The sequence below is a fragment of the Ursus americanus genome, chromosome 1 (assembly GCF_024610735.1).
Source record: "Ursus americanus isolate L20-20 chromosome 1, mUrsAme1.1.p, whole genome shotgun sequence".
NCBI classification, from domain to species: Eukaryota; Metazoa; Chordata; class Mammalia; order Carnivora; family Ursidae; genus Ursus; species Ursus americanus.
Window position 1 is genome coordinate 47,584,581 of NC_142127.1, and position 14,304 is coordinate 47,598,884.

Consider the following 14,304-nt stretch of genomic DNA (forward strand, 5'->3'; position numbering starts at 1 on the left):
ACCACCAAGATCTGCAAAGAAAGGAAACACTGACATAGTTCTAAATTCTTAAAAAATAATAAAAATCTCACTTCCGCCCTAACACAGGAGTAACTGAGCCACAAGGCGGAAAACTGTGCACCAAATGCTCCAAGGAATAGTGCGAAGAAGTGAGGTGGCTTCTCGTGGGTGAGCAAACGTCTACAATGTGCCCCAGATTTAGTGGTGCTGGTTCTCCAAAGGAGTTACCGAGCTGTGGGTTTTCATTCAGGGACACAGCACCTATCTCTGCCTTAGAGTTACCCCCGTGACTCATCTGAGCAGAACAAATGGGCAAGTTTTAACTGAAGGAAGAGCACCTCCACCACAGAATTTTAAGAGTGGCCACTTTCGAACCATAGCCAGAAACGGTGTGGCTCAGCTCTCTACCGGGAACCTGGCTGCAGATAGCTGAGGGCTCACTGGCAAGTCATTGCAGCATGAACGCCATTATGCTAAAAGCCGGTTATTCTACAGGGTGCTACCTTCCTTTTCCTTCTCAATAGGATTTCATTCTGTCCAACATACAGTTACTGAAGTCCACCTTCCTCGATACTTTGCTAAGAACCGAATAAAGAGATAAACAGAATTACAAGTGAAGTAGAAATTCCCACAGCCTTTAAAAAAATGTTTTATTCAACAAATAATTAGTGCACACCTATAGAAGTACGAGGTTCTAGAGAAGTGACGGACTTCATAAAATCCCGGCTCTCATGGACCTTAGTCTTTGGGAGAGTGGAAGGACAGACATTAAAACAAATGTCCCGTAGAGAAAAATGTTATGGAAATAGAGCAGCACGGAATGAGAAGGGGGGGGGAGTCACTCTCTGATAAGGCGACAGTTGAACAGGAGCCCTCAGGTTTAGCAAAACGAAGGTCATTGGTGGTATTGACAGGAATGCTTTCAGGAGACTGGTGGGCAAGGGCCATTTTCAGTGAGCTCAAGAAAGAAAAAGGAGAGGAAATGGAGGCAGGGATATTAAAGACAACTCTCTGTAACTTCATTATACAAGGGGGCAAGGAAATTGGGCAACAGCTGAGAGGGGTCTTAGGGTCTTGGAATAAATATAAGGTGCTTGTATGATGGGAATCTAAACAAGAAATTTTTATTTCCCGAAGGTTTCGGGGCTCCAACTTCTATCTGAGCTGTAAGAATGCTAAAAAGGTACATGTGGGACGTTCTCTGACAGATAAGATGGGGTCAGTCTCCCTGCTTGTGCTTTCTCACCTGGAGTACAGAGAGGACAGCGGGAGCAAGGCTTACTGGGCAAAGTAAATGTGCAACTGAGCTTGAGGAAAAGCGTGTTCTTCACAAGCCATCATAGTCCACAGAATGACTCTTTATTCCTCTGTTTCCCCGGCTGGAGTTTCAGCAATTAGATATATAAAGGCAAATGTTTGAATTCTAAAGAACAGAAAGTCAATAGAAATAAAACTTCATGGACAAAGCAGCCCCAGTTGCAGGCAGACCAAATGCTGCTGATTACCAGCAAGAAAGCCTTCATTGTAACAGGGATTTTATTTACCCTTTCTTTGGCATTCCTAAGTATCAAAAGAGAAGGACTGCAAACCAATGATAATTAGCTATAGTTTTACTCGCACCAAAATCACTCTAATATGGCACTCGATAAAAGCAAAATAATCTCTTTGCTTAACTGGGAAAAACTGTACGATTTTTGAGCAACTGAAAGTCACTGCAATATATTAACTGAATGACCTATAATTGCTGCATTGTTCTGATGTTTATCTTGGACTCTGCATGAGTGGTTTCTCCTTGATGCTAATCCCATTAGAAGTAAAATGGACTGCAGTTTTGAATCTCCTGTTCCTTGGTGGGGAAAAAATTAATTGACAAGCTATTTAATAGTAGGTGCCATTTTATAGATGGCTGGACTGAAGAATAAAATAACTTGGGGAAAATGAACTTTTACTAAACTGTCTCACAGCTTTTTATAATATATATATGAATACACACACACATACACATATACATATTTAGAAATAGTTCTCAAACAGGAGAATAATCAAAAATACCTTAAGGATATAGGAACACAGCAGACACAAAGAGCAAACATAATAAGAAGCTTTCATACGACACGAAATTTATCTGAAGGATAATCTTTTTAGTGGGATCTTACTATGCTTGCCCTCCTCACCATCTCACCCATTCTCTTCCCTCCCTCCCCCCTGCCTCCCTGAGAGAACTCTTACACACTCTTCTTTGTTCTGTAAAAGGAATGCCTGCAACAGACGCAAGGTGCTTTGCTGGAGCTCAATTTCTGGATCTTAGAAGCTTGAAAGGCTAGGGACCATAACCTAAGGGTCTGACCCGACAGGCAGGACTATGAACTATAGGCTCAAGCTTCCTGATCCTTTCAAATATTTGGGGAGAAGAATTCAGTCCTTCTTTGGAGCTTTTCCAACATCATTACTACATTTAAGTGGTTTCTAGGTGCCTAATATATTTAGACCCCTTCCTGTAGACAACCTTATTTCTGAGAAATAGAAAAATGAAAGTCACACTCATAGGCTGATCCTGCATTTGTCCACAAGTAATGATTCCCAAGCATCATGACTACAGAAACAATAGAATAAAGTGTCATGTCTTACAAAAATGATTTCTGGGCAAGACTTGCTTATTCCTTCATCATATTGTAACATTCCAATTTAAAACAACTAATAAACAGCTACTATATATCCGAAGGGACATTTAAAATAGCTAGTATCTATATGACTAAATGGATCTTAGCAACAATCATCAGTGGCTGATAGTTAGACATTATATGCCTCCTAATGGAAATATATACCTGTATATTCAATGTATTGTTGCCCCTCCACACGTACATGGACTGTGGGAAACTCAGGGCAAGTAGTTTGGTTTTTTCAACAAATACATTGCTAGGGGTAAAAAACAGAAATGGAAGACAAACTTACAAATCGAAAGACAGCAACTAACTCCAACGTATACATTTTATTTGGACTTTGATTTAAATGACACTGTAAAAAATAATAACAAGCCACTGGGGAAATTTTAAGAACTGATTATTTTAAAGAACAGTTGTTAACTTTTAGATATGGTCATGATTATTGTTATGTTATGCTAGGTTTTAGTCCTTATATTTTGGAGATAAATACTGAATCATTTAAAGATAAAATTACATGATTTGTGAGAACTGCTTCAAAATAATGGAGAGAAGAATAAAGAGCTATAGGTAAGACAAAATTAGCTAAGAGTTGGTAATTGATATAACTTGAGTGATGAGTATGGAGCTGATCATATAATTCACCCTGCTTTTGATTTTGTTTAAAACCTTCCATAGCAAAAAGCTTTAAATAATAATTTTTAAATGATAAAATAGCTAAGTAACTGTCAGGCAAAAATACTCTAAACTCCCATTACTAAAGAAAAATATTCCAAGAGCATGGGCATAGGCTTTAGACCTAGGTTAAAAGCCTGGCTCCTCCACACCTGATTCTTGACAATCTTTATAGTCTCTGTAAAGAGAAGATGTTCACCACACCCACCTTGTGGTATTCACATAAAAACTGCATAAAATAGTGATTGCTGCTCCGTGAATGGCAGTTCCCTTTCCCATTTTCCACAAGTGTTCCAAACAAAGAGGAAAAACAAAATGAGGCCAATCTGTCTCTCTATATTAGCACTTTCTAAACACTTTGATCCAGGCCATTCATTTCTTTTTTGTACGAATCTGGCTGTGGCCAGGAGATCAAAGCACAAAGAAGTATGAAGATTCTTTTCTTAATTTCCTGATTTCTGAGATTTTTTTATACTCCTCCATAAATAACACATGGTAATAAATAAACAAGGCAAAGAGAAATAGGAAAGAATACTTCATTATAAAACCCACTTACATGTGTCAGATTCATCTTAGGGCTATGAACCCTGCAGAATTCATGACTTGTACGATTCCAGGAGCAATTAACTATCATCTAAACCTGGCTCTCTTTCCTTAACAAATCCTTGTTTCACCTATTCCTTGTACTTAAAAAAACAAATAAAAACTTGATTAAAAATTCCTGCTCAGATATTTTATAAAGCTCACTCACTTCCTTTCCTCCATTCCTTTCTGTAACAGCTGCTTGCATGCTCGTACCCTGCCAGCTTTTTTCCGGAAGGTCTATTGGCAAAGTCGTGAGGGAGTTGTACTGGTGACTTTAGACTTGGCTGCGGGGTGTTCACATGGAATAAATCCAAACAGTCTGTCTGTTCCAGCTGCCTTTTACTTTCCCTAAAGCAGCATTTCCTTCATTCCCATTGCATTTCCAATAAAGCACTCATTTTTGTCCACTTGTAAATTAGGGATAAAGACACAGACTGTTGGCTGGTGGCACAGCCTCGGGTTCTCTCTTAAACTTGCACAAGGTAGAACTTTCTCCTTCTGTAAATAAAGTCCTTCATGAAAAGCGATCACCAGACTTGGAGCCAGAAGATGGATTTAGCCCTAGCACTGCCACACACTGTACAACCTTGAACAAGCCATTCTACTCTTTGCAGTCCCAGTTTCTTTATTTATGAGGGTATACTGACACCTGCCCTATTGTCCTCATTGAGGAACTTAATTAAGAATAACAACAGGAATTTATGTAATACTTAGCAGTTTACAAAATACTATAAAATATATGATCCATCACTTTATTAATCAAAAATATTTTCTTCACTTGCCACAATGAAGAACCTATTATTTGCTTCCCAAAGCACTGAGAGTCCTTGACTCAAGAACTTGCTATTTTGTGACGTCCAGACAGACACTACCATCTCTATAATTGTCAATACTAAGTCTAAATTTTCAAAGTGAAAAGGGACCCAAATTAGAGGTCACATAATCCCTTTCCAAGAGAACATTTAAGTTGGAAATTATACAACACAACTGTACCAGTAATTCTGCTAGAGATACAAAGACAAATAGCACAGCATCCTCTCAAAGAAAAATAGACCCAAGGAAAGAAAGCACTGAAGGAGAAGAGGTGTTTTTTAAAATGCATCGTGTGTTGGGGCACCTGGGTGGCTCAGTCAGTTAAGTGTCCGCCTTCGACTCAGGTCAGGATCCGGGAGTCCAGGGATCGAGCTCCCTGCTCAGCAGGGAGTCTGCTTCCCCCTCTCCCTTTGCCCCTCCCCACCCCCGTTAGTGCTCTCTCTCCCTCTTACTCTCTCTCAAATAAATAAATAAAATCTTTAAAAAAATAAAATAAAATGCACTCTGTAATAATAATGTGGATGCAACATGAATATGGACCTGTTTGGACCCAGATCTTTCCTTTTCACATATAGTAGTATTTCTTCCATGAAGAATACAGTTTGAACAGTATAGTGAAATAGGAATGATTTGCTCATAACCAGTTTGTGTTAGCTCCCACCCAAGGCATATGCACCTTATTGGGAAATGTACCAAAATATACAGAAGATGGTCCTCTTATCAAGAAACATAAAATACATCATTTGGACCAAAGGAAGAAATTCAGGAACAGTCCAGAAAACTAAATTAAATCAAAATGATCAAACAATAGAGAAGGTGTCCCATAAGAACGGACTAAAACTTAAATCTCAGTTGGAGACATAATAACTAAGAAGTTTATGATCGAGTTTTCTAAGGTACACAAAATCTACCCACTGATCATTGGAATAACGGAAAATTAAAACAACTCCCTAAAGTTTGAAGCATAAATTTAAGAGCAAAGGAAAGAAACTAACCTTACTCAGCTCATAGTAAACTTATGAAATGCAGCCTATCAAAAGAAATTCAGGGAAAAAATGCGTAAGAACTCAAGGAAGTTCTGGATAAACTCACGAATGATATGCTCACAAGGGCTTTTAAGCAAAACTGGGTATGTCTGAAGCTAAAGACACAGTGAGATGGACCACGGGACTGACACAGTAGAATAATTCCTATATTCTTTTAATCTAGCAATTCCACATAAACCTCAAGAGAGAGATTACTCCCTGCTTATTTGTAAGATGCACATGATGCACCATGATTGCACTCTTACTTTGGTTATGGTAATATCTCAACACTATACATAGAATACTGTGATTTCTATGCCTTATCTTGTGGTGACCAATTACAAACTGATATAACAGGCTGCCATTGGAAAAAGCCATTTTCGAAATGTAGCTCTTTTCCAAACTGGAAAACACTGAGTCCATAAGAGCAGAAAAATTAATGGGACATTTGACCCAGAAATTTACCATAGTAATTTAATAAAACCCAAAATTAACCAAACTGGATTTTGTATTCGATGTATTCAATGAACTTTTGAGATTCTGTATTAATGTTAAAAGTCCCTTACTTCAAAAAATATATACAAATTTGATGTGCTAAGGCAGGACACAGTTAGAATGTCTTGCTAAAAATAGTCTGGTATCGGAGTATCACCACTAATCCACACAAGAATCTGCCAAGAGATTTCAATAACAAGAGGCATATTGTAAGCATTTCTGTCCATCAACAAATCTAACAAATTGATTAAAATGCCAAAGGGACAAAGGTGAAAGCAAATATCAGTGCAAAGACTGAAAGGGACTCACGGCAGTCTTTCTCGTCAGTTCCATCTGAGCAGTCTCTGACGTGGTCGCACCTGTATTCGTTTGGGATACATTCACCATTGGAGCATGTAATTTGATGGCTTGAGCATGTTCTCCCAGCTGTGAAGGGGAAAAGATATTACTTCATAATTACTGCCAAAGACAGACCAATCCATTGACATTTACCAAAGACGAGTGAGGAAATTTGAAAGCAAATGCAAAAGAGTATATTGAACATAAAGTTCATAGGCTTAGAAAGCAGGTTACCCAGCTACACCAAGGTAGACAGCTCATAATGCAAAAGCAAAGGTATTATCATCAGGATACTATCAAAATGCTCACAGAACTGGAGCGCCTGGGTGTCTCAGTCAATCGAGCATCTAACTCTTGATTTCGGCTTAAGTCATGAACGGAGACTCCTGAGATTGAGTCTCGAAGCAGGGGCTCCACACTTAGTGGGGAGTCTGCTTCTCTCTGGCCCCCGCCTCCCCCAACTCCCGCTCACCCATGCATGCATGTGCTCTCTCTCCCTCTCTCTCTCCCTCTTGCTCTCTCTAAAGTAAATAAATAAAACCTTCAAAAAATCTTTTAAAAATGCTCGCGGAATCACATCAACACTCAAGCATGTTAGTGTAGGCAATTATATTATCGACGTGTGTTGAGAATACAATATAGATTGAAACCTATATGGTAAAAGGGATGAATGAAATAAGAATTTTGCAGATATAGGTATTGGCCAGGGATCAGTAAGTTTCCCCCTTGCCGAAATACTTGTTTAAACAAGAAGGATGTATGCAAAAGGGTTACAACAGTGGTTGTTTCTGAGTGATAAAAATATGGGTGTGATTTTTTTCTTTAGAGTTTTCTCTGTTATATGACTTTCTACATTGAATGTGTTATCAGTTTTATAAACAAACTAAACTAGCTTGTTTTTATCCTGTTGATTACAGTAGGTAAAAGCAAGGCATCAGTAGTTTATCAAATTTGCCTCGGGATAAAACCGACCAAATCTAAGGAATTGATGCCGCAAGCATCATGTGAATGCCCTTCTGTAAGCCTGGGGCAGGAATTACCATGGGATTTTTCAACTGTCCACATAAAAAGAGAAGCATTTGGGGAATGGGGAATATGTGATCCACTGAGAAAAGTTATAATCATCAAATGGAAGAAAAAAATTTTCCCCTGAATTTTTACAGAGTTCCCTATACTTGTATACTAAAGATTCTTAGGTTCAGCAAAATTTGGTTTTCTGATGAAATTACCTATCTATTAAGGGGTGTGCCATCATCTAAACTTAAAAACCTTTCTAAAAGACAAGTGGATAATCAATCATAGCTTTAGAGTTGACACTTGAAGATTCAAACATATAAAGGTTACCATGTGATAAGTAAGACATTAAAAACTATCCATAATTACTACCTCTTCCAGTTTAACTGATTATACCTTTCATGTCATCTTGTTCCTTCTTTCTGTTTAATAAAATGATTTCATTATGAATGTGTTATGTAATTCTTGAATAGCAAACATGACTTTTCCAGTCAGTCAATTTCTGACACTTTGACAGTATGATTTCATATTTTCTCCCAGTACCTTATAATTGTAAAATTAGAATAGAACAACTTTTCTAGAAGTCACTTAAATGTCTGAATTCTGCCCAAAGCAGACACAATTTTATCTAAGTAAGGCTAAGATTAATACTTCCTCACTAAATTCCCCTATAATTTACTTAAGTATATATTGCCAATTTCCACATAAAATTAAAGAACTTTTTTTATTCCCAAGAAAGGTAAGTCATGAGTATTTTCAAGCAAAATATGAAGAAAAACTAAATCAAGAGCCAATATTATTCTGAGTATCTTGGCTTTCTTCTTAAACTGAAGCCCAAAGCAATTCTATATTTTGTGCTTAAGATTTCAAAGGGGTTTATGAGGGAGCAATTAAAAGCTCATTCAAACATACAGAAATGATGAATTAAAATTATATGGATTCATCAACCAGTCTGATGCTAGGATTAACTTATTCACTCATTACATAAACATCTACGGAAGGCCTATTACATGCCACAAAGTACACCAACAATGGGAATACAATGATAAATTAAGCACAGTCCCTACCCTCAAGGAGCCCATAGTTTTCTAGGACATATTTCAAGAATTAATTAGAAAGCAATGATGAAAGTGAAGTATGGGCACCCAAGGAATTAACTATAGAAGGATCAGGAAGGAGTGCCTAATTCACTCTGAGATAAGAGCTTCCTTTGAGAGGTAACACCTCACCTGGGTCTTACAGGAGAAGCGGCTAGGTTAACCCCGTCAAAAGGAAAGGAGGACTGTCTAGCAACAAGCATTCAGGCAGCATTGCACAGAGGTCAAAGAGGGACACAGCATGATAAGCCCAAGGGAGCTATAAGCACTGATGTGACCCCACATGGAAATTTCAAGGCATGAACGGCCAAGTGATAGACATGGAAAAATAAGCACCAGCCGTATCTTAGAAGCCACTGTAAACCATGTTAAGGAGTTGGAGCTTTCTTCTTGGGGTGATACACACCAAAGGATGCTGGCAGTAATGATGTAAATGGGAAAGAGGTGAACTTTAGAGGTGTTAGGCCAGAGTTGGTGACTAAATATGGGCAGAAGAATCAAGAATAATTCCAAATTTCTAGCTCGAGTGCCTAAGGGATTGTGATATCCTTTCCATGCTAACTGATTACATCTTCAATGTCACTGACAGCCATCTTTATATTTCCTCTAATAAAATGCCTTCATTATGAAATATGTTTAATAAAATTCTAGATTAACAAGGAAAATGGCCTCAATCTGCCTATTTCTAATAGTTTGAGACTGATGTTGTATTTTCTGCTAGTACCTTAGAGTGAGTTAATTTTATTTCTATGAAAAGTAATTCACGTAGACCAGCAAATACAGAAGGAAAAACCTGGCCAGGGGAGAAGATTATTAACTCCACTTGGGACACCTTGAATTTGAAGCATCCTGGAGATCTCCAACAGGCAGCTGAATATACAAGACTGAAGTGTGGGCAATAAATCTGGGTCATAAGCATAGACTTGGGTACCATCAGCCTATCCAGGGTTACTGAAATCATAAGACTGGTTGAAATTATTCTGGAAAAGTGTAGAGTAAGAGGAATTGCCAAGTGCAGGGTTCTGAGCAACAGCCATACTCCGGGCTGGGCAGAAGAGGAAAACAAAATGGAATGATCAAAGCAGTTCAGAAAAGAACCATAAGTGAGGAGTCACGGCAGCCAAGGTAGTAGTGTCAAGAAGGAGAGAGCGATTGCCAAAGTCAAGTGCAATTGAAAAGTCCATCCAATGATGAGAAGGAAAAGTGTCCACCGTACTTGACAATCAGGAGTTCTCTGGTGACCTTAGGGAATATAGTGGTGGCATATTCTGTAGCTAAAGGATGTCTAATAATGAATTTTATGTCATTAAAAATGCAAGAATCAGGGACGCCTGGGTGGCTCAGTCAGTTAAGCGTCTGCCTTTGGCTCAGGTCGTGATCCCAGGGTCCTGGAATCAAGCCCCTCGATGGGCTCCCTGCTAGGCAGAGGGTCAGCTTCTCCTTCTCCCTCTACTCCTTCCCATGCTCATTCTCATTCTCTCTCTCTCTCTTTCTCAAATAAATAATCTTTTTTTTAAATACAAGATTTACCTTATGAAATCCACATTTAAAATGGTATGTAACATTGCTTATAAATTACTGCTATAAAGTTTTCTCTAGTCTCTTTTCCCAAGCAGTTGTCCTTAGAAGTTTGTATCCCCTCTGTAAAGAAAGTATTATTATTAGCAAGGGGTCATCCACTACATTGGATCACAAGCTACAGCTCAGCTTTCTCCCTACTTTGTTAAGGAAACGAGAAAATGGAATCAAAACGGCATATCTAGCCAAAAGATAAATAACCCATCATTCATTAATTCATTCAGTACCCATTTATCAAAAACCTACTACCTGCTAGACAAAATAACAAGTCTTAGGGATGCAAGCTAAATAAAGCATAGTCACTGCCCTCCAGGGATTCACAGTCTAGCACCATCCTATTGCCACTGAGCCCTCACTATCTACAGATCATCCCTTTTTTCTCCTAGGACTTTTTTTTATCTCCTAGGACTTTTGAGGGGCTAGCCAGAAAATAGTATTGGCCAGATAAATTCCCTACAAAGGTTTTTTCCTGGGCCCTACTATGCCTGACAATTTTAATTCCACCTTTCAGTACTTCTGAGCTTACCATTCCCCAGCTCCCTCTTTCAGACGTGGCAGTCCCCTTTTGCCATTCCACCTCACATCCTGACACATAAGGTCCTGGACCTCATCTGACATGCCATGCTCCTGGTTGGTCTTGATTAGCTCCTGCCCATGCCTTCCTCGGGATTGTCATTTGTCACCACCACCACCCTCCATGGCCCTACACAGTTTGCTAGTTTCCCCTTAATCACTTTGTCCCAAAGATCACCATCCCTTTGCTGGAAGACCCCATGACCAACACTGACAAGCACTCACAGGCTGTTTAATTATACAGTCTTTATTTTAAGTTTAAACCAAAGTCGAACTCATGGGTATTTTGAGAATTTCTATTCTCTTCCTCAAAAGACCCTTGGCCTGACTGAAAAGAGTTCACACTCAATGCTGGACTCAAAAGTCCTGGGCTAAGTTCCAGGCTTTTATAAATGTATCCAGGACCTACCGAAGGCCATAGAATCTCCACTGCTAGCCATAGAATGACTAAACAAGTTCTGACATGAAGTAGTCATCAAAAACATCCGTTTCTTCTTTGATCTTTGTGGGCAATGACTGTAAAAATGCCAACAGGATCTTGGCTGACATCTTAAAAATCAACACAAAGTAATGATAGATGTCCATGATTTGTGGGATGTGCACTTAATGGAACAGAATGTGCAGGAGGCTCAAAGGTGAATGCCACACAACGATCAGAGCTAGCCTCTTTCACAGGACAATTGGGGTCAAGAGCCTGTGGTGGTTGCTTACAGTCTGGTATCTTCTCTCCAATTTCCATCTCAGTCCAACCTAGACTTCTAAAAGGTCTTTGGTTTTTTATTTGGGGGTTTTCTTTTTTGTTGCAGGGGGAGCATCATTACACACACACACACACACACACACACACACACACACACACACACACACAGGGAAAGGATATTATGTTCTCTCTTCTAGATGTTGAAATTAGAATTACAGGGATGTGAAATCCAGGACTTCTACAGCCTTCAGGCAATCACAAAAAGCCAGCAGGCTGAAGACGGCAGAGCAGAAAAGTGGGAGAAAAGTAGCTGATGTTATTGAACTGGGAATGAATCAACCCTGGGACAACACTACATTTAGGCTTCTTATTGTGTAAGATAATAAATTCCCCTTTTGCTTAACTTTTTTGAGTTGTGTTTTGCATTCTTTGCAGCCAAAAACATCCTCATTGATACAGGAATAATCTTAAATTATATGAATATCCTTAACAGAGAAGGCAAAAGAATGATATACATGGCATATTTCTCACATGCTGCCGTCTTGTATTTCCCCAAGATGACTCTCTCATCCAAATTATTTAAGCCCATTTCAAACTCTTTTCCAGTTTGAGCACAAAGAAATTAGAAGTTAAGGGTTTCTTCCAGTTTACTGTCCTGAACCCTGTCAGTGTCCAGGAATGCAGTGGCTGCCAAGTTCCTCCGGATTGCTACCATCTTCCTTCTTGCTGCAGCTCATTCTATGCAGGCTGTACCAGCAGTCACTGAAGCAACAACCACCACTGCCCCCACACAGACCTAGCTACTAGCTCCACTTCCACTTAATCAAAAAGAAGACAGTTTAATCCTGAGGCAGGAGGGATCGAAGGTTTCAATGCAAAGTGCACTGCAGGAGCAAAAGGACCCATCCTGCTGCGAACCACACAAATGAAGATCCCACCTATAGATACCAATAAATGTTTGTTTCTTTATTGAGTGTAACACAATCTTAATTAAATACTGGGAACCCATCCCATTTCCAAAGAGCTGGAGTATATTTATAATTCTTCAGCACATTCAGACTCTCCATATTATCTAGCCCTGAGTGCGACTGTGGCACAGGATCCCCTGTCATTGAAGCTCCAACTCAGCATTTATAAATCATCCCATTGTTATTGCATTTCTAACAGGTCAGATTTTACGTGTCCAGGAGGCCAAAACAAAATCCCTCTATAAACACTTACGACAATGCTGATGTTCATCAGAGCCATCCTCACAGTCCAGGTCGCCGTCACACTCCCAGAAGTTAGGGATGCAGAGACTTTCACCCTGACACAGGAATTGGTCTGACTTGCAAGAAGGGGAAGCTAAAACAAACCAGGAAAGGACTCATTATGTCAAACATCCACCCTACTGTACCAACAAGCAATGCTTACTTCGAAAGAATATATGTCAACTTCTGCTTAATATATTTGATGGCAAACAGTAAACAATCCAATCCAAGAGTCTGTGGACTCTAATCAGCATTCAGTGCCACATAATCTCAGCAATGGCCTCACAACAAACCGATAATCCAAAGCAACACAAAAATACATAATAAAATAAAATAAAAAATAAAAATGAAAATAAAATAAAATAAAAATAAAACAAATAGCCAAAACACATCCATACAAAGCCATGACAAAAAAATACTAAATTTTAAATTTAAATAAAAATTAACCATGAATAGGGGCACCTGGGTGGCACAGCGGTTAAGCGTCTGCCTTTGGCTCAGGGCGTGATCCCGGTGTTCTGGGATCGAGCCCCACATCAGGCTCCTCCGCTATGAGCCTGCTTCTTCCTCTCCCACTCCCCCTGCTTGTGTTCCCTCTCTCGCTGGCTGTCTCTATCTCTGTCGAATAAATAAATTAAAAAAATCTTCAAAAAAAAAAAATTAACCATGAATAATTGTTAAATTAATTGAAATCTTTTGTAATAACTAATAGCAAAGCATCATGATGATATGAAAAAACATGAGATGAATCGAATAATTACTATTTCTACAATTTTCTTGCCTTATGATCTTTGGCAGGTTCCCTGAGCTTCCATGTATGCACCATAAAATGGGAACTATATTTACCTCAAAGTTTGCAATAAAAAATCAGTTATATAACGCATGTGCAAGTGCAGTATAATGTTAGTTGCTATCTCTATTGTCATTGGTACCATTGCTATTATCATTGCTATGGAACATTGTTATACCAACAACTAACTAACCATTTATTTCCCTATCCCAGAATACAAATTTCTTGCTTTTCTGCTCCTAGTGGTTAACCTAAAATGAACTTGGGAAGATCAGAGGAAGTGAACAGACAGCACATGACTATGTCTCTACAAACAGAGCTATTCCCTTGCTCCAAATGTGATTCACACACAGCCTGGCAGCAGTAACATCACGTGGGAGCTTGTAGAAATGCAGAATCTCAGGTCCTACTCCAAACATGGATGCAAACTTGCACTTTAACAAGCTCCCCAGGTGCTCTATTTGTGCATGACAGAGAGCAACCCTCAGTCCGTTTCCCATGGTTAAGAGAACTATAATTTTTTAAACATAAAACCACACCAGCCTCTTCTGTGATCTTTTTGTGTCATTAGCCTAAGTTACACTACGTCGTTTATACAAAAACAGACTCCTCCTTGAATTACAAATCACAGTTGGTGCACAAAATTTCCAGAGTGAATAATCTGAAATAGGCTTATAGGCTTCAGAAAACTACTCACAAATTTGTTTCCA

The 14,304-nt window shown here is 39.0% G+C and overlaps 1 protein-coding gene across 1 annotated transcript in view; it reads right to left on the reverse strand.

Annotated features, from left to right (window-relative positions):
• LRP2 (LDL receptor related protein 2) overlaps positions 1 to 14,304 on the reverse strand; it is a 194,161-nt gene that overhangs the window by 144,472 nt on the left and 35,385 nt on the right. Inside the window, exons 3-4 of the mRNA XM_045780260.2 lie at positions 12,776 to 12,898; positions 6,563 to 6,679 (exon numbers count right to left, since the gene is read on the reverse strand). Coding sequence (XP_045636216.2) covers positions 6,563 to 6,679; positions 12,776 to 12,898 — 240 coding nt within the window. The remainder of the gene's footprint in view (positions 1 to 6,562; positions 6,680 to 12,775; positions 12,899 to 14,304) is intronic.